Source organism: Sus scrofa, chromosome 6 (genome assembly GCF_054392235.1).
Source record: "Sus scrofa isolate SSC_HxYL_T2T_F1_AM1 chromosome 6, Sscrofa_HxYL_maternal_Yorkshire_Landrace_v2.0, whole genome shotgun sequence".
Taxonomy (NCBI): Eukaryota; Metazoa; Chordata; class Mammalia; order Artiodactyla; family Suidae; genus Sus; species Sus scrofa.
In genome coordinates this window covers 35909308-35934795 of record NC_139388.1, presented here as the reverse complement: position 1 = coordinate 35934795, position 25488 = coordinate 35909308, and the positions used below count along the sequence as shown (strand labels likewise).

Genomic DNA, 25488 nt, shown 5'->3' with positions numbered 1-25488 from the left:
CCACCTCTCCCGTGACCCTCAAGTCCCTCCTGTGTCACAGGCCCATTTTACAGATGTGGATGCTGAGGTACAGAGCCAGCAACACATCGTCAGCTAAGATCCTGAATGAACTGAGTCTTCTGGGAAGCCCGAGGGGTGGCCCTGGATTCTGGGTGGGGTAGGGCTGTTGGGAGTCAGCAGTCACACCAGGTCGAGGGAGGGATAGGATTCACCTAGTAGCCACTGGGAGAAGAGTCTCCAGGCTGAGGACACAGCACAGGCGGGTTTGGACCCTGGAGGCAGATGGTCCAGCCGGTGAGAGTGAGGGTGAGAGGTCCTCAAATCTGGGTTATGGGGGCGGGGCAGGAGAGAGGAAGACAGGCCTTGTGTCAACTAGGATCGCAGGGGACAGAAGATGACTCCTGCAAGAACTCCAGGGCCTGATGGGGTGGGCTGAGCGCATGCGCGCGCGCATGTAAAAGGAGGGTCCCAAAGTCTCGCCTAAACAGTTACTCTCATGCAAATGATAAGGGCTCCTCATATCATTTGAAACAAGAGGATTGTAATCCATCTATTTATTTAAGTTAGCAGAAGCAAGAAGCCTAAACCTCTCACTCTCAAAGCTGAGAGAAATACCACATGTCCCTCGGTCCTCTGGTCGTGAGGGGTCCCCAACTGGGCTGGCCTCTGCCCTTGGCAGAGACGCACATCTTTTCCCCGCATCGAGGTGGCTGGGTGGTCTATGGGGCACTGTTCTCTCGTGGACAGATGACAGTGCTGTCATAAGCAGCCTGGCTCACGGCCACCCTGCTCGGTGAGGCACACACGCTGGACCCTGGCAGCAGATCTGGGGCCTGTCCCGGGGCCAGGAGCTGCTGGCAGAGGCAACCCCAGCTGCTCGATGCTCAGAGGCGCACCCCACCCCTTTGGCCTCTCCTGTTATCAGCACTCGGCTGCGGGACGTGGCAGGCCAGTGGTGTGGCTGGTCAGCCCCGTGGCGACCAGCGGTGTGGCAGGCCAGTTGGGCGGCAGGGTCAGCTGGCAGTGGCATGGCTGGCCAGGGGCCAGGCAGGAGGGCAGAGACTCTGAGAGGTGCTGAGTGCAGGCGGCCTGCGGGGGTGCTGCTTGGGGCCTCGAGGGGCGGTGGAGGCTCTGCTGGGTCCGGCTTTGATCAGCTGTCCGGCATCCTGGAGTCAGCGGGGGTGGAGGAGAGGATGGGAGGGCAGAGAATGAGAGAGGGGGGCAGAAAGAGAAGTGCCAGCTGTGTGGCTGACGTGCCGACTGCCTGGAGTGCGCTGCAGGCTTCCATACGCGCTCCTATTTCCCCTTTGCAGCCGCAGTGCCAGGCGGGGGCTGTCCTTTCCATGTTCAGGTGAGACAACGAGGCACAGACAGGTGAAGGCATTTGTACAAGGTCATGCATTGTCAAGCAGACAGGGTCAAGTCAGACCCTCAGGGGACTCACTTAACTAAGTCACTAAGCCTCCTTTGAGGCTAAAGTGGGGTGACAGTGGCACCCAGCCTGTAGGGCTGTTGGGAGCGTTTCGCAATGCACGCAACGTGCTGAGCAGAGCCCTGGCACGTGCCCGGCCCTCCCCAAAGAAACGCTGGTTGTTATTATCACTGAGTCCTTTATATTTGTGACCTCAGTTGCTCCCACGCCCTGAGCAGCCCCTCAGATCCTGGTTCCCACTGCAAGACACTCCTTTGAACCACAGACATATAGGAAACTTCCAGTCACGCCAGCAGCGCGTTCTGGAAGCCCCGCCTAGCCCTGCACCGTCTGCCTCGCGTTGGGTCATCTCCTCCGAAGAGCTCTGCAATCCTGAAGGTTGGAGGTCAGGCTGCACCGTGGGTCATGCTCAACTTTGCCATTTTCTATTGGCCGCAGCCGTTTGCTCCACGTCCAGAAACCACAACCAGAAGCATGAGCCCCGGAGGGAGGGCTTGTGATCGGGTGGGAGGGATGTCCTTTGGGCCGTGAGAACCTTCTTTGACCCATCCTCGCCAGGTGCTTGCCTCACCTGGGCCTCCCCACTTCCTCCCCCAACGCCTCCTCCCCTGTCGGAAGCAGCCTGTTTGCTCAGGGCAGAGGTGGAGGCAGAGGCCTCCGCTCTGGGCTCCTTAAACCTGGTTCCCAAAGCACCTTCTACTTTTGACTGGGAGGGATGGGACTTGAGGTCAAGGGGGGACATCCTGGTTCTGTGTCTGTTTCACATGCGTTATATTCTTTAAGACCCCAGCTCTGGAGTTGCCCTTGTGGCTCAGCGGGTTAAGAACCTGACATGTCCAGGAGGATGCAGGTTCGATCCCTCCCCTCGCTCACTAGGTTAAGGATCTGACTTTGCCACAGGCTGTGATGTAAGTCGCAGATGAGGCTTGGATCTGGTGTTGCTGTGGCTGTGGTGTAGGCCCCGAATTGACCCCTAGCCTGGGAACTCCCATATGCTGCAGGTGCAGCCTGAAAAAGAAAAAAAAAAAAACCAAAACAAAACCAACCATTTCTAACTAGTACACTGCACCCAGAATTTTCTCGATCTTATTGCTTATGGCAAGACTAGATTTAAAAAAAAAAAAAAAAGAAAGAAAGAAGAGAAAGAGCCAATTTAAAGAAAAATGTGAAGCACTCATGGTAGCCCAGGGGGACCCAGTTCCAGGCGAAGTTAGGGTGATGGCTTGTGGATGCCACAGCTTGGAGGGGTAACTGCCCAGCGAGTGGACTTTGCTGGTTCTTTGCTGCCCATGGCCAGCTGTTTTTCCAGGACTAGACAAACCCATCTTTGGGGGTTATTTTTGTCCTGTAGGGTCTAGGACCTGAGGCTTAGAGGAAGGGGACACAGTGGTGGCTCCAGAGTCAGGCCCCAAGGATCAGAAGTCCTCCCTGCTAGAGTTCCCTTGTGGCTCAGTGTGTTAAGAATTCGACATTGTGTCCATGAGGATGTGGGTTTGATCCCTGGCCTCGCGCAGTGGGTTAAGGATTCGAAGTTGCCACAAGCTTCAGCATAGGTCACAGGTGTGGCTTGCATCCAGCTGTGGCTGTGGCTGTGGTATAGGTCTTAGCTGCAGCTCTGATTCCACCCCTAACCTGGGAACTTCCCTATGCCACAGCCTCATGCTGACGATTCGGCCTTAAAAATACTACTAGTAATACCCCTCTCTGCCAAGCGCCACCATCCCACTCCCTACCTGCCATCCACCTTCCTGCATCCAGGACGCAAGCTCAGGTTGGAATCCCTGGGACATGGGTACAGGGATCACATCTCCCACAGATGACAAACAATCAGGGAGAAATCTGAGGAATTTTAATGACTGCCACGCATCCCTGAAGTCCTGGTCCTCCCAGGCCAAACACAGGCTGGCTCTGCAGGCTGCAGCCCTGGGGGTGAGGGCGGGGGGGGGGCCTCCCCCTCCTTTGCCTTCCCAGCTCTCTGTGCTCAGGACAGTTGTGGAGGCACTGCAGCGAAGCAGGCGGTGGCAGCTTCCTTCCTCTGGCTCCCAAGCTTGGCTGGGAATTTGGACTTGGGTATTAGGAGACCCTGGTTTGGTGCTGGGGGCCGCGGGGGCCAAAGCCTGCCATTGCAAGTAACCCGAATTGCTATGATAAGCAAGGAGGGCAATTTAGTGGCATCTGTGACTGTCGTGTGACTGGCCCAGGGTTCGTCCAACAGGTTATTTATCGAAGGCCTGCTCTGCATGAGACACTGGTCTACTACAAAACAGACCCGGAGCCCTGCCCTTGGGGAGCCAGCCTTATGGAGAAGGCTGGACCCGAGGCCATGAACGCACGCCCTGTCCCTGTCCCCCTGGACAGAGCGCTGGCCTCTCTCTGCCCCCCTGGGAGTGCTCTCCTGGGTTGGGCCTTACTCAGACATTGGAGAGGAGTTTAGGTGCAGCCTGGGCACCAGACATGTTTCCTGCCTGCTCCCATGAGGAGGGTCCTGGGATGGCTCAAGTGGCTTTGCCGTGGTCAGGGGACAGGTGCTGAGCAGGTGGACATGAAACCTCCACAGGTGACCTGTGGCCATGGGAGGCTGCCGTGTCCTCAGGGAAGTGGCCAAGGGCCCTGGCCCATTCCGCTCTTTTAAGAGCAGGTGCTGTTTCTCTTTGGAGGCTGCCTCTTGGGGTCTGGGGTCTGCTGACATCAGGTCCGGGAGGGGTGAGTGTTCCCCTCCCATCCCTGGGGAGGAGGGAATCCCTAGCCCCTCCCAGCCTGAGGGAACCACCCCCTCCCCCCGCCTTCCACCCCCCCAACTCCCCAAAGTTGCTGCCCGTACCCTCTTCTCCCCCTGCCCTTGTGGGTGGCGCAGACTTTGGAGGCCAGAGAAGGCTCTCGGGGCAGAAGTAACAAAGGTCCACCGCTTAGAGGTGCATCCTGGAGTTGACACTGGGACCCAGAAAGCGGACAGCCCCGCCGCTTTCCCTCCCACTCTTGGTTTCCGGGTAGAGCCCAAGAGAAGGGGTTTGTCCCACAGCCAGGTGGGGGGCTGGAGCCCCAAGTCTGTGCTCCAGAGGACCACAAGCGTCATCCTGGCCTGCTGCCCCTTCTTCGGATAAGGATCCCGGGACCTGGGGGCTCTAACCCAGCCCGGCCACTTCCTCTCCTTAAGGGACCTTGGACCAGCCATTTAATCTCTTGTCTGAGCCTCTAGTCCATCTTTCGTCAAGTGGGCTACTGTGCGGGTTTGTGTTAAAGGAGGCTTTAATGACCCAAGTGGTACATGAATGTATTTAAAAATGAGAACCATTCTGATGAAGCTGAAATTTCTGACTCCCATTTCCTCCATCTCGTCTTCAACATCTACATTATGTACCTGTGGGTGATCTCAGGGTACCTGGCTGTGTTCGGTGTTTTCCGGGGCACTCTGTCCGTCATGCATGTGGCACGGTTCTCCGTGTGTCAGTGCGTATGTGGCTCTTTTGAGCCACAGCGTGGTATCCACTGCCTGGATCGAGCCCACTTTCTTTTGATGGGTGTTCAGTGTGTTTCTGATGGTGGGTTATTAGCAACTACGTTGCCTCAACATCACTGGACCTGCCAATCCCAAAACCCTAGCACACATCTCTGGAACGGCTGGCCAACAGGGACCTGCCGTATAGCACAGAGAACTCTACCCAGTATTCTGGGATCATCTAGGGGGGCAAAGAATCTGAGAGAGAATGGATGTGTGTAGATGTCGTGCAGCAGAAATTATCACAACATTATAAATCAACTATTCTTTGATAAAACTTTAAAAAAGGAAAAAAATTATACAAAAAAAATTTTAGGGAGTTCCCGTGGTGGTGCAGTGGAAGCGAATCTGACTAGGAACCGTGAGGTTGCGGGTTCGATCCCTGGCCTTGCTCAGTGGGTTAAGGATCCCGTGTTGCCGTGAGCTGTGGTGCAGGTCACAGACGCGGCTTGGATCCCACGTTGCTATGGCTGTGTGTAGGTCGGCAGCTGCAGCTCCGATTAGACTCCTGGCCTGGGAACCTCCATAGGCCATGGGTGCTGCCCTATAAAGCAAAAAAAAAAAAGGTAAAAAAATAAAATCTTAAAAAACAGAAAACAAAACAAAACAAAAATACATTAAAAAAAAATCGCTGAACTTGAACATGCCTCCCTGATGCACATGTGTGCATGTTGTCCCAGGGTGGACACAAAGGTTTTGAATTATTAGGGTTTTCTAAGGATAAAATGTGAGAATGGTCTGAGCATGCGGCAGGAATAGGGCACCACAGAAGGCAGAGAGAAGTTCATGTTCCCTACCCTCCCCATCAGACACGATCCTAGGGATTTTTGCCTATTTTTTTTTTTTTTTTTTTTTTTTTTTTTGTCTTTTTAGGGCCTCCCTCTCTGCATAGGGAGGTTCCCAGGCTAGGGGTCTAATCAGAGCTGTAGCTGCCATCCTACGCCACAGCCACAGCCTACACCACAGCTCAAGGCAATACCGGATCCTTAACCCACGGACCAAGGCCAGGGACTCAAACCCGCATCCTCGTGGACTCTACTCGGGTTTGTTACCAGTGAGCCCCAACAGGAACTCCTTGTCTATCTTTTCGTTCTGACTCCTGTTTGACATCAAAACCCCCATTTCACAAAGAGCATCACGGGGCCCAGAGGGGCTAAGGGAGGCATCTGCTATCTATCACTCAGCTGCCGAAGGTGGACAAGTGAGCGTCTGACTCCCAGGTCCGGCCGAGTTCTGGAAATGGAGCATCCCTGTCCTGGACGGCCGGAGTTTGCTCTCTGAGAGGCCTGCCCACAGCGGCGCCAGTTCCCTAGGAATGCCCTGTGCGCAGGAACGCCGCCTCTGTGCGGCGTGCTGGGAAGAGAGAGCTCGCCAGGAATTTCCTGGAGCAGCTCCAGGGCAGACTGCTTGGATCTAAGGGTGACGGGGTGGCTGGGTCCTGCCTCCCACCCTTCTCTTCCCCTGGCCTGTCCCAGCTCTGTGCATTCTTAGAATCTATAAGTTGTGCCGTGTTCTGTGGGCACCAGGAGTTTCCTTTGAAACCCCGTGGCACCAACATCTGTTAGCTCTTAGAGAACAGAAAGATTGACAAAGCACTGCTGGGGCAGGCGGTGGAGAAAGATATTAAGCTCAGGAGTATGAAGTCTCAAAGACAAAGAGGAAAAACCCCAACCGAACTCCAGCCCGCTCCCCAAGGCCCTGCTTTGATGTGGGTTCCCGTCCCCGGAGGCCTTATAAGGCATTGTGCCTGCAATTCTGGGCTCTGGGCTGATGCTGGCTGTACACTCATTGCCCGGAAGAGCTGGCCTCTCTTCCTGGGGCCCAGCGTGGGGCAAAGGAGGGGCAGCGCTGGGTCTTGGGAAGGAGGCAGGTCCAGGCCCTGTGGCCTGAGAGGCCACCAAGCCTGGCCACTGGGCCAGTGTGTGTGTGGTGGGGGGGGTGGCAGCCTGGCACCAGGCTGGGAGGGGCAGGAGGACAGAGCCATGAAGGTCTTTGATCTGATCTTGGAGTGGAGGCTGGCTGTCCAGAGGAGAGGGAGCCTGGGACCAGGGGATCAGAGTGATGGCTAAGGGGACACAGGGGCACAACAGAGAGAAAGGAGGTGACTGCTTATCGAGTTTCCTATAGGGCTGTGGTGAAGGGTAAGGGCTCTGAAGCCGGGAAGCCTGCCTTCAAGCCTGGCTCTGACACTAGCTGTGTGACCTTGGACAAGTCACTTAACCTCTCTGTGCCTCAGTTTTTCATCTGTAAAATGGGAGTAATAACACCACCACTCAAAGGACTGCCATGGGGAGTAAATGCAAAGAACTAAAAACAGTGCTTGTGGCAGAAGAGGCGCATATTTCTCAGTGTCTGAGGGCACTTTGGGTCTGGTGGGCCTTTCAGCTTCTTCCTGCAATGTTCTGGTAACCATCTGATAAGAAGAGCAGAAGAAATAATAAACAATAGCTCTTGCTCGTCGAGCCCCAATCGTGGCATCAGATGTCCTGCTAAGTACTTTCTGTGCCGTGGCTTACTGGATCCTCACAGCCACCGCAAGACAGTATGACTGCTCTCATCCCCATGTCCAGATGGGGAGACTGAGGCACTCTGGAGATAAAGCTCCTTCAGCTGGGTGACCAGCAGAGCTGGGATTTTTTTTTTTTTTTTTATTGCTGCATGTGTGGCATATAGATGTTCAGGCCGGGAGTTGAATTGGAGCTGCAGCTGCCAGCCTATACCACAGCCACAGCAACATGGGATCCGAGCCATGTCTGAGACCTATATCACAGCTTACGGCATTGCCGGATCCTTAACCCACTGAGCGAGGCCAGGGATTGAACCTGCGTCCTCATGGATATGAGCTGGGTTCTTAACCTGCTGAGCCACAAGGGGAACTCCCCAGAGCTGGGATTTGAACCAAGGCCTAAGCAACACCAGTTCCGTGCCCTGCACCCACAGGGGCCCACATTGAGGCTTGTGGCTGTCAAGGATCTCCCTGCAGGATGCTCCTGGGAGCCTGGCCCCAAACCTTACATGTAGAGCTCCTGGCTGAGGCTTGGGCCTGTTCCAAACCTGGTAGGGAGGAGCCGTGGGGCCTTTGAGTCTGCAGGGCAGATGGGAGTACTTGGCCCCTGACCCACTGGAGCTGCTGGCTGGGCTGTTTTCTTGCTCTTCTTTAAGTGTGATTCTTGGTCCCTGGCAAGTGCCAGGATTCTTATCCACCTCTGACCCCATGCCCTTAGGAGCCCCGATTCCAAAGTACAAGCTCAGGCCTGCACCCGACGGAGCTGGCTCACGTCTTGGCTCTGCCGATGATCCAGAGGTGGTCGTCTGGCCTCCTGGAGCCTCCTCCTCATTTAAACCCAGGGCTCTTGGGAATCTTGTTCTCCAGAGATTCTGGTGAAGATGCCAGTGGATCAGTGCCTCAAGGAGCATGAGAGCTTGGTGATGTGAGTGACTGTCATTCTTGTCCTGTCTCATTCCTTGAGGGTTGGGACCCTTTCGCTGTAGAAAAAAACCAATGACAATTATATGTCTCACTTAACATTTGCAAATCATTTTTATGAGCGTGTGCCAGGTGGTTGGTTCCTTGAGAGACGGAGAAGAGCAGGGCTGTTGTGATGGTACAGGCAGATAATATTATATATGTATTATATATATATATATATGGTGCCTGACACGGTGCCTGGTACATAGGAAATGCACAATAAGTGTAAGCTGTCTTATTGGTGTTGTCTTATTGCTGTGGTTTAGCCCTGTGCCCATTTTACAGCTAAGTAGACTGAGGTTCCCAGAAGCCAGTGGCTGGTCCCACAGCCAAGGGTGAGGGAGGCGACGGAGCCAGGATTTGACGCTGCATCTGGCTCAACAGGCTATGTTGCCTCTGTCCCTGTCCCGGTGATTCAGAGCTTGACCACAGACACCACACTCCCTGGGTCCCGGGCTGTCTGGGTCAGTGGAGGAAGTGAACTTGTGCCGTGGTTGAGCACCTGCATTGCATTGTGGTGCTGAGGAGCTTTTAATGTGTTAGGCAGAGCAGGGTAAGGTCTGGCGGGAAGAGGCCGACCCCAGAACTTGCCAGAACTGCTTTAACGTGCAAAGACATACCTTTAATATGTCAGAGAGTTAGGTCCTCCCAGCAGACCGTTTTTCTTGAAGAGCACTGAAGCCATCATCACAGTGATGACGGGGGGTGGCGGGGCGGGGGGGGGGGATGTGTTATACACATGCCAGGCATCGTTACGGGGTTCCAGACGGCTGCTTTGCTGATGGTGATGTGGTGACGTCTTTAAACTCCTCTGAGTGTGCCAGTACAAAGAGGCAGGTGCCCCAAAGCATCTGTCTCCCGGGTCCAGTCGGCCTTGCCAGGAGCAGTCAAGGCGGCGGGGGTCAGCGCCAGCTCCCGCCCTCCGCGAGGCCCCAGCGTGAACAGGTCTGCTGCTTCCCTTGAAGACGGTCACCTGCTCCCGTAAGACAGCGCTGCCTGCCAGCCCTTCTGGAGAGGCGGCATCCGTCTTTCTCCAGCATGAAAGATCGGCTCTAATTGGCTGCCAGGGCGTCCCAGCCGTCTAATGATGCCAGCCGAGTGCGGCCCTTCCTGTCACCGTCTCCCAGTTCCCCTGTCAACTCTGGCTCTGTTAACACAAACAGCCAGTTTACAAGCCCAGGAAGTGTTCGGTGATTATAATAATTGGCGGTGGAGAAGAGCGAAGTCCTCCTGACTCGGAGAATAAAGTAGCCTGGTATTGAAGTCCATGGGACACCGGGAGTCTGAATGACCACATTTGAACAACCTCTAAGACAGCGTGTGTACGACCCTAGAATGCTTTGAAAGAAGAAAGAGAACAGAGAAAACCACCCCTAATCCATAAAATGTTAGCTGTTCATCTTTAAAAAACACACACACAAGAGACTTATCTCCAGCTGGGTCCAGCTGATAAGATCAGCTATACAAAGCATTGTTTTTCTTTTGTTAATCAAGGCGAGCTCTGCTTTTTCTTTTAGGCATCTCCAGTGCAGGATTATTTATTTTTTTTCTTTTAATTTTTCAAGAAGAGAGTGTTTTTTCCCTTTTCTTTATACTTTTTTTTTTTTTCCTCCAGGAAGAGAAGTTGGTGAGAGCTGCTGAGTTGCTTTTTTTTTTTTTTCTTTATTGCTTATCATTTAGTGTTTCAGGAAGCATGGCTGTAGCATCACTGGGGGCATTAAGGGAGATAAGCAGTGCACCCCCCCCAAAACCTCCCCCCCCCCCAGAGAGGGACATTTCCCAACATGGGTTCCTTAGAACACAAATCCCATGTGATTTTTTTTTTTTTCCATCTTTTTAGGGCCTCACCCGTGGCGTATGGAGGCTCCCAGGCTAGGGGTCCAATGGGAGCCATAGCTGCCGGTCTATGCCACAGCCACAGCTGCGCCAGATCTGAGCCATGTCTGAGACCCACAGCACAGCTCACGGCAATGCTGGATCCTTAACCCACTGAGCAAGGCCAGGGATCGAACCTGTGTCCTCATGGATACTAGTCAGATTCATTTCCACTGAGCCACGATGGGAACTCCCTGTGTGATGCTTTTGAAAAACAAAACTTTAGGGTCTAAATAGGCTTGAGGGATAAGCTACCACTTAAAGATCCGCAGCATCCGTTACCGTAGTCAGTCTTGCAGGAAGGGGTCTTGTTTACCTTTGTTTCAAACAATCTTTTTTGCGCACAGTACTCCTCTTGGCAGAAAACCAGCAAAGACGCAAGACAGTTTGACAAGCGCTGGTCCTGTCTTCTCTGTATCTGGAGTCATCCTGCTGGGGCAGATCAGATAGATGGGACTTTTATTAATAGTCCAGAAATTTCCCAGCCTGTGGACCAAACGAACGCCCCTTCCAACTCGACAACACCTGAGTGGCAGCCTCCCCACTGATTCGGAGCAGCTTTGTCTCATGGGATGAGAGGCTGGACATTTTTAACTCATGCTTGGGGACCAAGGCAAGGCTCGTGCCAGGATCAGGCTAGTCGCCAGAAGATGTGTGTGTTGGGAAGATATGGGAACGGGGATGGAGGGTCAGCTGGACCCAAAGCCTGTGGATTCCTAGAGGCTGTGCTGAAGAGTTTGGGATTATGTTAAGGGTTTATGTTAAGTTTGCCCGCCCACAGCACACCAGGCTCTCTTTATAAACTCACCAGATAGCCCGCCTGAGACTCTCTGGTAGAGGGAGGACCCAAACTGAGGTCCCTTCGTGGGACCCACAGGGAGGCTGTGGTTCCCGAGTCCCTGCAGCTGGCTCACAGTATAGAGGAGGGATCTTGCCTTTGTCTTTTTCCAGGATGGAGGGTGGAACCCCCTTTCTGAGAAAGAAACGTGGTTCTGTGCATTGTTTCGTGGTGGGTTGGAAGCCGAGAAAAACTTAGCTTCCAAAAAAGTGGCGGTGCAGTACTTAACTATTCTAGAGCAATAGGGTCTACCACATTGAGCTAAATTTCCATCAGAAGAATCAGAACAGGGTCCCTGCGTCTTTGCGACCTGCCACACACATGTTCACTGTGGCACCTTGACCGTAACATGGCCAGGGTCCAACCTGACCCCAGTTCTTCCTTAATAGCCCTGCTTTGCTTTCTTCTAGGAGCTTGTGGGCGAAGTTTTCAGAGAAACGCTCAGCGAGGAGGAAGAGGAGGACTTCCGGCTAGAAGGTACTGGAATCCATTACTTTCTTCTCAAGGCCAGGGAGGTAGGGAAGGGCCATCGGGTCTACCTCGTGCCCAGCGTGCCCTCCAGAAAATCTGCAGACCCGGCAGAGGACAGGACTCTGACTCTCCATGGGGGTGGGTGGGGTGAAGAGGGAAGTAGCGCCTCATAGGTCCACACCTGGAGCGGATCCAGACCACGCAGCTTCACATCCTGGCCCTCTTCAGCCTGTGTTCCCCACGGGGCCGTGGTCAGGTTGTTTGACCCTGGCTCCCCCAGTGGGGGTGATTATAGTGGCCGTGCATAGGCTCCTCACGCAGCGTTAGGCACCTAGGAAGCACTGCACGGAGCAGTCCTTGTGTTTCCCACCAAACGACCTCTCCCTCACCTGGAGCACAGGTGAGCACACACATCCACACCCCCCAGCCCCTCCCTGCTCTCCTCGGGAGCCCTCCCTCCTTTCTTCCTTTAAGGGGAAGCCCTGTCTTGTAGGATGAAGTAGGATGCGCGAGTCAAGCGCTGGCCACGGGTGTGCCGATTTGACTTTGGGAAGCCATGTCCTTTTTCCGAGCCTGAGTTTCCATGTTTGTAGAATGGTAATCGGGAGACTTTTCCTACTTGATTCCCTGAGTTGCTGCAAGATCCAGATTAACTAAAAGGAAAAGTGTTTTCCCCTTTTTATTTTCTGGCCGTGCTCACAGCATTAGGGACGTTCTCAGGCCAGGGATCGAACCTGCGCCCCAGCAGCAACCTGGGCTGCTTCAGTGAAGATGCTGGCTCTTTAACCCACTGTGCCACACGAGAACTCCATGTTTCCCTTTTTTACTCAGAATCAGAGGAGAGAATCATCAAATGGGCGCAGCCTTAGAACAGTCAAGCTCTCTCTGCTGGGACCAGGACAGGCAGCTGGCGGGAGAGCTGGACGCCCAAAGGTCTAGTGGGGGGAGGAGAATCTGGGCCTTGAAACTCCTGCAAGGTCTAGAAAGGAGACATAGGCTGTGCCAGGAGGTTCTGGAGGAGAGCCTGGGCCAGACCTGAGGACTGCGGCCACATGGGGCCCGAGAGCTCTGATAATATAAGCTCCTACCTCCCCCCGGGCTTGCTGAATCCAGCCTGCCCTGTAATGGGCTCCCCAGGAGACCTTGTGTGCACACAGTACTTTGAGAAGCCCTGTTTTGAGAGATTCACTCAGTGGTCCAGGAGTTGGAGGCTGGCTGGGGACCCAGCTATCTATCCAGACTTTGCTCAGATATGATGAGCAGGTCCCAGATAGGAGGAGGAGATGCATGGACAGACAGCCCTGTTCAGGCTCTGGGGTGTTTCCCTGAAGCCTGGTGGCCTTCAGATCTGGTGACTACACTCTGGGGCTTGGTGGCTTTGATTCTCATTGTTCCCTGGGCTCACCTAAGCCTCAGCTGTCATCTCTGGGTCCGTGGAGAGATGCCGGGACTTGGCGCCTAGGGTAAATCTGGGGAGTCAGGTCAGGTCTGCAGGAGGTGGGCACCTGGGACTGAGGCCACCCCAGACATGGATTCCATGGGCTTCTGTGCTCATTCCACTTATCTATTCATTTGCTCATTCACCCGGTAACTTAGCAAGTTCATGCTCTTGTTCATTCATCCTTTTATCTATTCCATCCACTCTCCGTCTAAGCATCCGCCTGTCCACTCATCTATCAATCCATTCATCCACCCGTCACTCACTCATCACCCACCCCGTAGTCTCTGACCCACCCATCCAACACTTATCCATCCGTCTGTTGCCCCCCCATCACCCGCCCATCCTTCCATCACTGCCTATTCATTCATCGCCCTACTCTTTTGTCACCCACGCATCAGCTGGCCTGTGCTTCTCTATCATCCAGCCCCCCATAGCCCATCCTCTGCCTGTCTCTTCAACCCCATCACTCACTCCTTAACCCATGTAACCATCCTCCAAATATCACCCGTCCATCTCAATCTGCCTGCCTCGTCAGCATTTACTGAGTCCCTGGTTACTGCCCCCAAATGAGGCACTTCTCTGTCCACTGGGGTTCAGTCTGCAATCATGTCATCAATTTCACATGAGGCCGTTTTCCCTGCTGACATGAAACGGCCTCCCCGTGGAGTCCGCCTCTCTCGGCAAGGGAGGGCGCTTGGTTCAGTCTCTGTGTTCAGAGGGTGAGCCCTGGAGTCATGAAGCAGCAAGAGCACTTGGCCTAGGAGCCCATGGACCTGGCTCCCCTCCCAGCTCCCGCAGTGACTTGCTGTGGCTCTTAGCCAGGTCCCTCCCTCTCTGGGCCCCCTTGCCCCCTATCACACGACGCATGGGGACGTGGGGATGAACTCGGAGGATGCGGGCATCTTGTAGGGAGGACAAACAGCTATGGGGCAGCACTGACAAACATGGACTGATGGATGGGGGAGAAATACGGTGCCTAAAGGTCCTAGCTCCTGTCCGGGACAGGGGGTGTGGCTGGTGGCTCTGAGTCTGTCCCCATGGCCTACCCGCTGCAGGTCAAGCTTTGAGGACTTTTGAGGGTTGGGATCCACCAGCTTGACTCAGTTTCCCAACTAGGGCTTAGACTGGGTTGTTGGTGATCAAGTTTCTGGCCCTTTTCTTCAAACAAAAGCTTACACAGAAGCACCAAATGTAAGACCAGGTTGCAGCACGATGCGGCCCTGTCACAGACCATGTGTTATCTTTCATGGAAAAAAAAAGGGCATCTGTATTTCCTTGTGTATGTGAACGTACATATATATAGTATATATATATAGTGTAGCTAGAGGCCTAGACAGACAAAAATAGTAGCTCCTTCTGGACAGGGGAGGAGGAAACTAAACTTGGAAAGCGTGGTCAAAGAAGGTTGTAGTATTAACTGTAATTAATGTTTTCCAAGAAGAAAGTGGTCTATATATTCCTTTGAAATGGAGGACTAACAACGAAATCCAAAAGTGACAACGACAAGTAAATAAAGCAGCAGAGGGGGGCTGTTCTAGTTTACTCCTGGCCTGCCTGTGTGGCCCCTGAAACTCCTTGCAGGGGGATGCTGGCCCCAGTAACTGTTTGTGGTTCTTGGCCACCGTTGGCGCCGGGTCCGGCCACCCCCCTCCACCACCGCCCCACTTCCCACCCCTCTGGAAGGGGGGGCTGAGGCTGTGAACCATGAGGCCTGGGGAGAGGAGTCCTGGCCACGGAGAAGCCTCCACCTGGCCTGGAGCTGGGCTGCAGGCATCCCTCTGTGCTCTGGGCCAAGGGAGAGCAAGCTGAAGTCCTGAATCTCTCCTTTGTCTTCCTGTTGGCCAAGTTCATTGCCTCTTGGATGGCTGGAGGGCTGTTAGGGGAGAAAAAAGGCCATCTGAGGCGTGAAGATAAAAAGAAGTCTTTTAGCCATCCCAGGAGAGGATGGCTTTAGCTCCTGCGTTGTTATGTAAAGCCGGCCCTAATCCAGCGTCTTAACTGCCTTAACTGGCCAGCTGGGAGCTCTCGGGATGGGAGATTAAGGCTGGGCTTGGAGCGCGGGCTGGGGCCTCGAGCTGCTTTTGAACTGTGGCAAGAACAAAGTAAGCACGAGCAGTCCCGCGCTCCAGGACTGGCCGGGCGTGGCGGGCGGACCTGCGGCTTAGCGTGGAAGGAGAGCCGAACCCTCCCCCGCTGAGCCAGCAGGGCACTGAGGGCCGGGGAGGGGCCCCACACTTCACTGTGGTACCCACTCGACATCCCTACCTCCCCAGGTGGGCACAACGACAGGTGGTGGCAGACTGTGGCTTGTGGCCTGAGGTGGACGTTGGTGCCAGGCCTGCTGGGCAGACCTGTGCATGTCACCCTGAAGGGCCTCCAGGAAGCACTGTGTCCAGGGCTGTCCTTCTGACCCAGCATCGCCTGGACTACTGCTCTGTGCTCCTCAGCCCCTTCTCTCGGGGGGCCCTCTCTCCCCTGCCACCTCCTGCTGTCCCACTACTGCCTGTCACTGACCCTTAGCATCATGGCTACATCTTGTCTTTCTACCTCTTGCTTGGAGGTGAAAACTGGCAGAGTGCAGTCTGCTTGGCATCTTCTATAGAAAGCCAAGTCCAGGAGTTCCTGTTGTGGTGCAGTGGTTAATGAATTCAACTAGGAACCATGAGGTTGTGGGTTCGATACCTGGTCTTGCTCAGTGGGTTAAGGATCCTGTGTTGCTGTGAGCTGTGGTGGAGATTGCAGATGCGGCTCGGATCCCACATTGCTGTGGCTCTGGTGTAGGCTGGCAGCTACAGCTCCAATTCGACCCCTAGCCTGGGAACCTCCATATGCCGTGGGAGCGGCTCTAGAAAAGGCAGAAAGACAAAAAAGAAAAACGAAAAGAAAGAAAGAAAGTTGAGTCCACAGAGCAGGTCCCACCTGCCGGTCCTGCCTTCATTAAAGACCCTTCAAAGCCCCTGGGTCCAGGGGTGCTGCCAGGCAGGCCTTGCTTTGGCTCAGCCCAGGTTCAGTCCGGTGGGGTCCACAGGGGTGGCTGCTTCCCTGGCCCGAGGGTGGAGGTCCTGCTGAGCAGGGCAGTGGGGTGGCGATGGGACTGAGACCCGAAGGGCTGAGCAGCCCCGCTGTGAGCTCAGGGCCTGTCCCAGTCGTCGTGGCCTGGACTTTGTCTTCCTCCAACCCGGACGGGCTGCATGAGAGGGGCCCTCCCCCCTTTATTCCAACTCGCTGGGAATTTGCAAGTCAGATTCCAGATCCAGCCTGGCTTTAGCACATCTCACTGTGTGATCTTGGACCAGTCACTTAACTTCTCTGTGCTTCAGTTTCTAGTTGGGGGCAGGTTTAGCCCTTCTTCCTGGGAAGACGGCGAGGTTGTTTACGTCAGCCCAGAGAACAGCCCTGGTCCAGAGTGGGCCAGAGTATGCGAACTGTCCTGACTCTTGTTTCATAGGGCCATCTTTCTTGACAGGGAGCCCAGTGGTGTTTGTAATTATTTACTAGTCCAGATCAAAGAAGGCCTATTTGCAAAGCTTCTTTAGTCCTATGAGAATCTCTGGACGTCTCCTCCTCCTCTGAGTGCGTGGCATAGTCTGCTGTGCCATTAGTGCTCAATAAATACAGCTTTTTCTTGACCTCTGATGGGGTTATGTGCCGATAAACTCATTGTTAGTTGAAAATATCATTAGTCATGGAGTTCCTGTTGTGGCTCAGTGGTTAACGAACCCTACTAGTATCCATGAGGACGCGGGTTCGATCCCTGGCCTCACTCAGTGGGTTAATGATCTGGCATTGCCATAAGCTGCAATGTAGTTCGCAGACGTGGCTCAGATCTGGCATTGCTGTGGCTGTGGTGTAGTCTGGCAGCTGCAGCTGCGATTTGACCCCTAGCCTGGGAACCTCCATGTACCTCAGGAGCGGCCCTGAAAAAGGACGAAAGGAAAAAATAGCATTAGTCAAAAATGCAGTCCCTACATTTGACATACTGAACCCGTGCTTGGAACGCTTATGTTAGCTCACACCTGGGCAAAGTCATCTGACGCAAAGCTTATTTATAATAAAGCCTTGAACATCACATATAATTTACTGAATACTGTACCAAAAGTGAAAAACAGAATGGTTGTCTGGACACAGGGTAAGTGTACCAGCCTTTTACTCTGGTGTTCACGTGGCTGGCTGGGAGCTGGGACCTGCTGCCTCTGCTCAGTGTCACCAGAGGGGTCCCAGCACGTGTCACCATCCCGGGAAAAGATGCAGATTTGAAATTAGAAGTGCGGTTTCTACTGATTGCGTATCATTTTCGCACCATCATAAAGTTGAAAAATCATCACTCAGGGACCAGTGGTGCTCACGAGAAGAGTCAGGTCCCCAGGGAGGGCCCCCCTCCAGTCCATCCAGGCTCCTGGTGTGAGATGTTAGCCATTCACAGAGCTGAGGAGCCCCCAAGAGGCCTCTAGTCCCTTTCCACTGAAATGAGAAACTGAGGCCCAGAGAGGCTATGTGACCTGCCCAGGGTCACACAGCATTCGACAGTCTCCTTCTCATTCAGTGAGAATTTACCGAGTGCCTGCTTCGGGTGCAGGGCCCTGCTGGACCCCAGGTTCCAGCCGAGAGCAAGGTTGGGGTGGGGGGCTTGCTGTCGGGGTGTCCACGTGAGGGAGGCAGGTAGTGGATACATCACCCCAGGAGAGAGCACACACGGTTCTGGGAGTGGCGCTCCTCAAAGAGATGAAACCCAGGGAAGGGTGGAGTGGCCAGGCCTCTCTGAGGAGGTGACACTTCAGCGGAGGTGCAGATGCCAGGAAGGAGCCAGCCGGGGGAGGATGTGGAGGGACAGCGGCCAGGAGGAGGGAGCAGAGCCCCAGGGGGGATGGAACTGGGTTGAGGGGGGAACAGAAGGGAGGCCCCTGTGGCGGCAGGTGGCAGGAGACCTCAGGGCTGGGGCTGGGGCTGGGGCAGTCTGCAAGGGTGGGGCCGTGAGCTTGGGTTTCATGCTGCAATTGTAGAGACACTGTTGGAAAGTTTGAGGTGGGTGAGTGCCTAGATTTTCACTTCCATTTGCACAAGATAATTGTGGCTTCTGGGAAGGATGGATCATTCCGAGGGAGGAAGGAAGCGGTAAGAACAGGAGGTGATTGCGATAGTGCAGGGGAGAGGTGATGGCATTGGCCTAGCCCAGGGCTGGAGAGAAGTGGTTGGGGTGGGGGTGGAGGGGCAGAGGGAGGTGGGGGAGGGAAAGAAAGGGATCCTGGCTACTCCTTAGAGTTTGGGCTTAAGGAATTAAGGAACTGATGGTGTCACTTCTGAGGGGACATTTTGGCAGGTGACAATCCAGGCTTTTGTTTTCATTTTGGGGGTTTGGGGCCACGCAGATAGTCCCGGGTCAGGGATCGAACCCGCACCACAGTAGTGACAATGACGGGTCCTTAACCCACTGAGCCACCAGGGAACTCCAGAGCTTTTATTTGGGGATAAGTTGATTTTAAGATGCCTGTTTGACCTGCTTTCAGACAGAGAGGCTGAGTAGACAGTTGGACACTGAATCTGAAGTTCAGGGAGCCCTTGGGGAGGAGAGAGAGAGAGAGAGAGAGCGAGCAGGAGAGCACACTTCTCAGGAAGTGACCACAGACGGCTCCGTGGGACTCCCAGGCGAGGTTCGTCAATCGGCGGGGCTTGCCGTGGTTCCCAGTGTGTCTGAGAGGAAGGGGAGTTGACTGCAGAGCAGCGGGGACCCCCAGACGGAGGGGCAGGCGGGCCCCACCCCGCTGGCTTCTCTCCCTCTGTTCAGAGCCTGTCCTGCCGGCGAGTGTCAGTCGCCCCGACTTCACTCCACCGCAGTCCCCCCAGAAGCCCAGGCTTCAGCGGTGACAGCAGTTTCTCTCAAGTCTGTTCTTCATAAAAGCGCAGCTTGAACAGTGGAAATTCTGACTTGTGTCAGATACCGAGGAAGCTTTCATAGTTTCAAGTAGCTCGGGGTTAGATTTTAAAAGTTGAATTTCATCACATGTTTTAACTTGGGCGGGGATGAGGGGGGGCGAGTGGAAGGGACATGATATTTTTAGCCCAAAGAAGGCTTTTTTCCCCCATCCCTCTCCATCTCCCGGTGTTCCCCCCGCCCCCTCTCCCAACAGATGTTTCGTCTCAGTCCTATTCAAACCTCAAAGCAGAGTGGCCATCAACCTCAGGCTCTGATGAGAAAAAAAGGCCAGAATGCTATTTGTTGGGAAGGTTTTTTTCTTTTTTTTTTTTCTTTCCCTTTCTTCTTTTCCCTCAGTTACAACTGGCCCTTAAATAAAAATCTTACAGAAAAATGTAACCCGGGGAAGGCAGGAGTGTGAAGGAAAAGACCCAGGAAAGGGGTAGGTGCCTGGTGGTGGAACTGCCGGAAACCACCTTCAAGAGTGCTGCATGGGGGGAGTTCCCGTCGTGGCGCAGTGGAGGTGAATCCAACTAGGAACCACGAGGTTGAGGGTTCGATCCCTGGCCTTGCTCAGTGGGTTAAGGATCTGGCATTGCCGTGAGCTGTGGTGTGGGTTGCAGACTCGGCTCGGATCTGGTGTTGCTGTGGCTGTGGTGTAGGCCGGCAGCTGGAGCTCCAATTGGACCCCTAGCCTGGGAACCTCCATGGGCCCTAAAAAAGACCAAAAAAAAAAAAAAAAAAGTGCTGCATGGGGTCAGCTACTGGTTTGGGCGGTGATTTTGTTTTTTTTTTTTTCCTGAAATGCACTTTTTCCACGTGATGGTGAGTTGAGTCAGGATTCTTTGCGTTATTTTGGATACTCAACCCAAACTCCCTATAAGATCTGGTTCAGGAAATTGAAATCCTAGGGTGGATCTTGCCCAAGATGGGATGGCTGGGTCCGGGAGCTCAAACCATGTCATCAGCACGCACACGCACACACACAAACTCCTTCATTCATTCTCTCGCTCTCTCTTCATCCTCTCTTCCTCTGCCCTTTGTTCATCTGTCCTGCTACAGTGGCAGAGGTGACCAACCAGCCCTGGATGCTCACATCCTATGACCCGAGCCAGTGCAGGTGAAAGGGAGCTCCCACAACCATTATTTCTTGCCAAATGTGATTCTCACTGTACTGGGCAAGGTAGGTCTAGGTTTGGCGGGACCCAAAGCTTATCCAACACAGGTGCTTCTTTAAGAAAAAGAATGCATGATTGTCTTTCGTAACTAGTCCATGTATATATAAATGCATATGTATGTATTTCTATGTAATATTTCCCTCTAAACCTAAATCAGTATATCCCCGACTCAACCTCCTTAAGGTAGCTTGGGTCCAGAAATGCCTGGACTCCAACACCAAGTGACACAGAGGGACATGTGGGTCCAGAAATGCCCAAGACACAGAGGGACATGGAGGATGTCACAGCGGGAAGAGACAGCGTCCTTAACAGATGGTGGATACAATACCTAATGTTGAAAATGTCACAAAAACAACCAACCATGTGGGCACATTCCAATGTGGAAGGGCCCCCCCCCCATGCAAGCAAGGGACCCTGACGCTTTAGCTTCATCGGCTTCCTGACGCTCCCTCCTTTGGCGCTGAGCTCAGACACAGAACTGTCAGGATGAATAAGCAAGCCAGTCGGGTCTGGGTGCCGGGTGTGTCCAGGGGAGCTGGGAGGGGAATCAGCGCCCCATAAACCACTCAGCTTGGGGTGGGGGAGGGGCGGCCCACCAGAGAAAAGCCGGTGCTATTATCAGAAGGAGGGGGATGGTTGCCGGACAGGCAGGAACAGGTGTCAACTATTGTGGTGGGACCCGAGTGGAGAGACCCGTGGCTGGGGCGGCAGGAAACTGGGATGTTTTGGGTTTAGTTTTTACACCTTCTGGCTTCAAATCCTGATTCTGCTGCTAACTCTTGCTTCATTTTGCTGCCGCCGCTGCCGCCGCCGCCGCCACTACACCTCTTTATAGGGTACGGAGCGATATATCGGAACTGGAGGAGGAGGAGGAGTTAGTTCAATGAGTGATGGTGATGCATGGTGTTGACCAGGCATTGCTGAAGCGGGAAACCTAACCTAGCACCTGAGGGCATGAGGGTCAGGCAGGGACGTTTAAACTGAACGCCTGGGAGTTCCCGTTGTGGCTCAGCGGAAATGACTCTGACTAGTATCCATGAGGATTCGGGTTCGATCCCTGGCCTTGCTCGGTGGGTGGAGGATCCATCATGGCCATGAGCTGTGGTGTAGGTGGCAGGCGCGGCTTGGATCTGGTGCGGCTGTGGCTATGGTGTAGGCCATCGGCTGCAGCTCGGATTCGACCCCTAGCCTGGGAACCTCCATGTGCCGTGGGCATGGCCCTAAAAAGACAAAAGCAGAAACCTGAAGGCCTGAAGGAGGAGCAGGAGTCGGAGAGACCGAAAGAGTGTTCTTGGTGGGGAACAGCAGTTCTGTGGAGACATGGGGCTGAGACACAGCAGCAGAGAAGTGGCTCGACCAGGTTTGCTTTTTAGGCTGAGTTTCCTCCTGTAACAGGCAAGCGGTGACACACGCTGCCTGGGGCTGTTATGAATGAAATCACGCGTGTGCCCACAAACAGCACCAGCATCCCCCATGCTGCCCATGGCTGTGTGCGTGGCCAAACAGATCCATGGATCCTCGGGACCCTCGTTCCCCAAGGAGGCCGCGTGCAGATAATGCAAGAAACCATTTGGCCTGGAATGCACACATGATATCTTTCTCTTTTTACTGGCAGCAGATTTACCCTCCTAATTATATTTGGCATAGGCTAATATTAAAATCCATCTGCATTCCCTCTCTAACAGCTGCTCTTGAAGGGTTGGGGAGTCAGAAACCTCCTGGCAAGCCACCCTGAGGCTAAAATATTTGCAGCAGATAATCTGGACGGGGACAATTGAGAAAGGCCTGTGGATACATTAAGGCAAGTGTCCAGACTCCAGCCAGGAAGCTCTGGCTTGTGTTAAATTATATCAACCGAGAGGGACTTGCCCGGTAACTGGGCTGGTGTCCGCCAAGCATTTCAGCATTCATTTCTGGCCTTTGGGCGGGGGGGGCTGCCTTAGTCATACCCTGACTCGAATGTGTCTCTTCTTCCAGAATTTAACATCCACAAAGGCTTTTTGGATTGTGTTAAAATAAGCCGGCACTTGCGGATGTCACCCAGGATTTGGATGTTAGCCCAAGACCTACCCCTTTCAAACCACCCCTTTCCCCCTGCCAGTTCCCCATCTCAATCGTGCCAGGACTCCTGGTGTTTGTTGTGTAGCCTGCCTTCCAGCCACCTGTGGGATTTGGTGCCGTGGAGCTCGCTGGGGTGGAATATCTGCTCTGTGTATGCGCAGTATGGGCTCTACACCATGGGCAACCCAGGGGCGGAAGCCAGCCTGGCCAGCACTCGAGAAACTTGCATTCTGGGGCGTTCCCATCGTGGCTCAAGCGATAACGAACCCGACTAGCATCCATGAGGACGCAAGTTGGATCCCCGGCCTCGCTCAGTGGGTTAAGGATCCGGCATTGCCGTGAGCTGTGGTATGGGTCACAGACACAGCTCGGATCCCCGCATTGCTCTGACTGTGGCGTAGGCTGGTGGCTGCAGCTCTGATTAGACCCCTAGCCTGGGAATCTCCATATGCCATGGGTGCAGCCCTAAAAAGACAAAAAAAAAAAAAGAAAGAAAAAAAGAAAGAAAAGAAATTCGCATTCTGGCTCTGTGGATGAAGCAGGCTCCTGTGAAACCATCAGAAGATCGCAGATAGGATGGCAGAATAAAGTGCTAGACTCAATGGGTTTAGACAGCACTCTGTTAGCGACAAATGCGTTGCTGCAAATTGGAAAAGGGGGCTCCGCCCTGAGACACCTTTCTGCCATCTGTCTGAAAAATGTCATAAGCAAACACAAATCGAAGCTGTCCGGCGTGTGAATGGCGCCCCCTAGAGTTGTACAGTGCACCGCCTGCTTCTCAGGGCCAGTCTCCCAATGACCCCAAATGACCCTGACCCCAAGCCAGGGGTGGGGGGGTGGGGAAAAGACCCCTGGGGCGCTCATCCTGCTCAGGAGGGTGGGGCCTCGGGAGGGTGGATCTGTTTTATTTCATCGCCCTTCTTCTCATGCTGTTTGGGTGGTGCCAGCTGTCAGCGGCTTGGGCTGGGTGGGCTGTGCCATCCTGCTCCCTGGGTCACTGCTAAACAGTCCTGAGAAAGGGACTATGGCTCTCCCAGTGTGCGGTCCCCCCGTGAGCCTCAGACATCTCCCATGGGGCCCGTGGGTGGGTGTGGGGGACCCACGATCAAAGTTGCTCCCATTCAGGTATTTCCTGCTCTCCCCCGAGCTCCTCTAGCACCGTCTTCTTTCTCTCTCTCTTCCCTCCCCCCCCTCCTTTTTTAAACTGGGGGAGGGGAGAGGGAAGAGACTGTCTTTGATCTCAGCGGAGGAAAAAAGTCTGTTCTGTTCAGGCTTTTGGCTAACACAACAAACAGTGTTTAAAATTTAACTTTGCTTAATTAATTAGTAATTCTGTTTAATGCTGTCTGATCTCCCTCCAAAAGGTATTTTGAAGCTTGAGAAGGGAACATCAAAGGGAGCCGGGTGAAGATGGTCAAGTAATGCATTTAATCTGGCAGTTGCTGGGGGTGGAGAGATGCCAGGTTGGGAGCTAATGTGGGACAGAGCCATCATCTGGTAAACACAGCCAGCCGGCTGGCTCCTTGTGGCCATAGCCGTGGCCATGGTGAGAGGAGGGGCGGGGAACAGCTTCCAGAGGGAAGGAGCTCCACACGCTGCCCCAGACTCCCTTGAGTTGAGATTTGGTTTTAAGAAGGAGGCGTGGACATTTTCTTTCTTCCATGGCCACTGTGTATGGTTGGGCAGGCTGTGGACTGCACAAGGATTTCCAGTCGAGCAGCTGAGCAGCAGAGGAAGTTGGACTTGCACCCTGCCTATCAAGGCAGGTGTGCAGACCTGCACTCACCTGAGGCACAGTCCATATGCTTTTCTGTAAAGCCCTAGGAAAGTACGTATCTTAGGCTTTGGGACATTGGAGTCTCTTCTGTTGCAGCTGCTCAATTCTGCATAGACAATGGATGTGAGTGTCACTGTGTTCCAATAAAACTTTATTTACAAAAATAAGCGGCCGACTGGCTTTGGCTCACGGGTTGTAGCTTGCTCTAGGTCACCAAGGGTACTTTGTTGGCATGTAAAGCCTTCGCATCCTCCTCGATCTGTACCTTCCCTTCATTTTCTTCTTGTTCCTCACACTGCTTTCCTTCCTGTCTTCACATTAGCAGTGTTGTTACTGGTGCCGTTGAAGAGTCATCAGAGTCCCCCTGAAACTATGCCCCAAAAGATCAGCTCTGCAAAAAATAATCGCTGGGCTGCACAGAAGTAAGAGACAAAGAGCGGGCTTGGACTCTGGTGGTAAAACCCATCTTGACAAAAATATCCTTCTGCTCTTCCCCAGTTGGTTGGACCTGGGCAGCCTGCAGCGAGCCCCATTCACCCCTGAGCCCGAAGATGGGGGGGGGGGGGGCAGGGAGGGTGATTTGGTGTGTACTGGTGTGGCTGGGGCCGGTGATGTTTGGCATCATTTGGCTCTAAGGGCTCATATGTGCATGTAGATGACAGACCCTCCGACCCCCCACCTCCGTCTCTGGCGCTGGGGTCTGCGTGGCTTTCTAACCTATTATCTGCCCCCTCTCCTGGCCACGGGGCGGGCGACAGTGAGAAGGTGAAGGGCTTTCTTTCGTGGGGGCGAAGGGGTGCTGACTGTCCTTGTTCCTGGTCCCCAGGCCCCAGGGCAGATGGCTTCTGGTCCTGCTACCCATCTGTGCCTGTCCTCAAGCCGAGAAGGGGCCCCCGCTGGGTGTCCAGGTGGTTTTCTGAGTCAGGATGGGATGAGGGGTGGGACCCGCCGGTGAAGAGAGGACAAAGGCCAGGTCTTTGGAGAAGATGTACGAAGAGAATGAGGAATGGGGGCGGTGTTTCCTGCCTCCCTGGGAGAGGAGAAGGGAAGGCGGGCAGGGGAGGACGCGGGAAGGACGGGCTGTCTGGCCGTCAGGGGGTGGGGTGCTCCAGAGAAGGGGAGAGCAGGGACAGAGGTTTCTTTTCTTCGGGTTTTATCAAGTGGAACTTGAAAGGCAACATTGAACCTGAAGGTGGTTTTCTGATAACTTCCCTTTGAACTTGAAGTTTGGTTTCGATAAGCCTGGCCGGCTTGCATCTCCAGCCAGGACCTCTGCGGAGGGAGGCAGCGGCTTTGAAGCTGGAGCTGGCCTTTGTTTTCCTTTCTTCTTTTTCTTTTGCTTCTTCCTCCGATGGTTGCAGCTCCAGCCCAGCAGTACACCGATAGATTTGAGATGCAGAGGTCAGGGTGGCGCGGGCTGTATGCTTGACTGTCCTTGGGTCACTGGCCAATCTCCCATCTAACTTCCCTGGGGCTTGGTGCCAACCTGGAGCAGGACACCTCCTGGCCATGGAGGTGTTGGCTTTGGAGGAGCAGGGA

The 25488-nt window shown here is 54.0% G+C and overlaps 1 protein-coding gene across 1 annotated transcript in view; it reads left to right on the top strand.

Annotated features, from left to right (window-relative positions):
* Nucleotides 1-25488, top strand: part of NKD1 (NKD inhibitor of WNT signaling pathway 1) — a 95904-nt gene that overhangs the window by 49776 nt on the left and 20640 nt on the right. The window contains exon 4 of the mRNA XM_021094196.2: nucleotides 11521-11587. Within this exon, the coding sequence (XP_020949855.1) occupies nucleotides 11521-11587 (67 nt within the window). The remainder of the gene's footprint in view (nucleotides 1-11520; nucleotides 11588-25488) is intronic.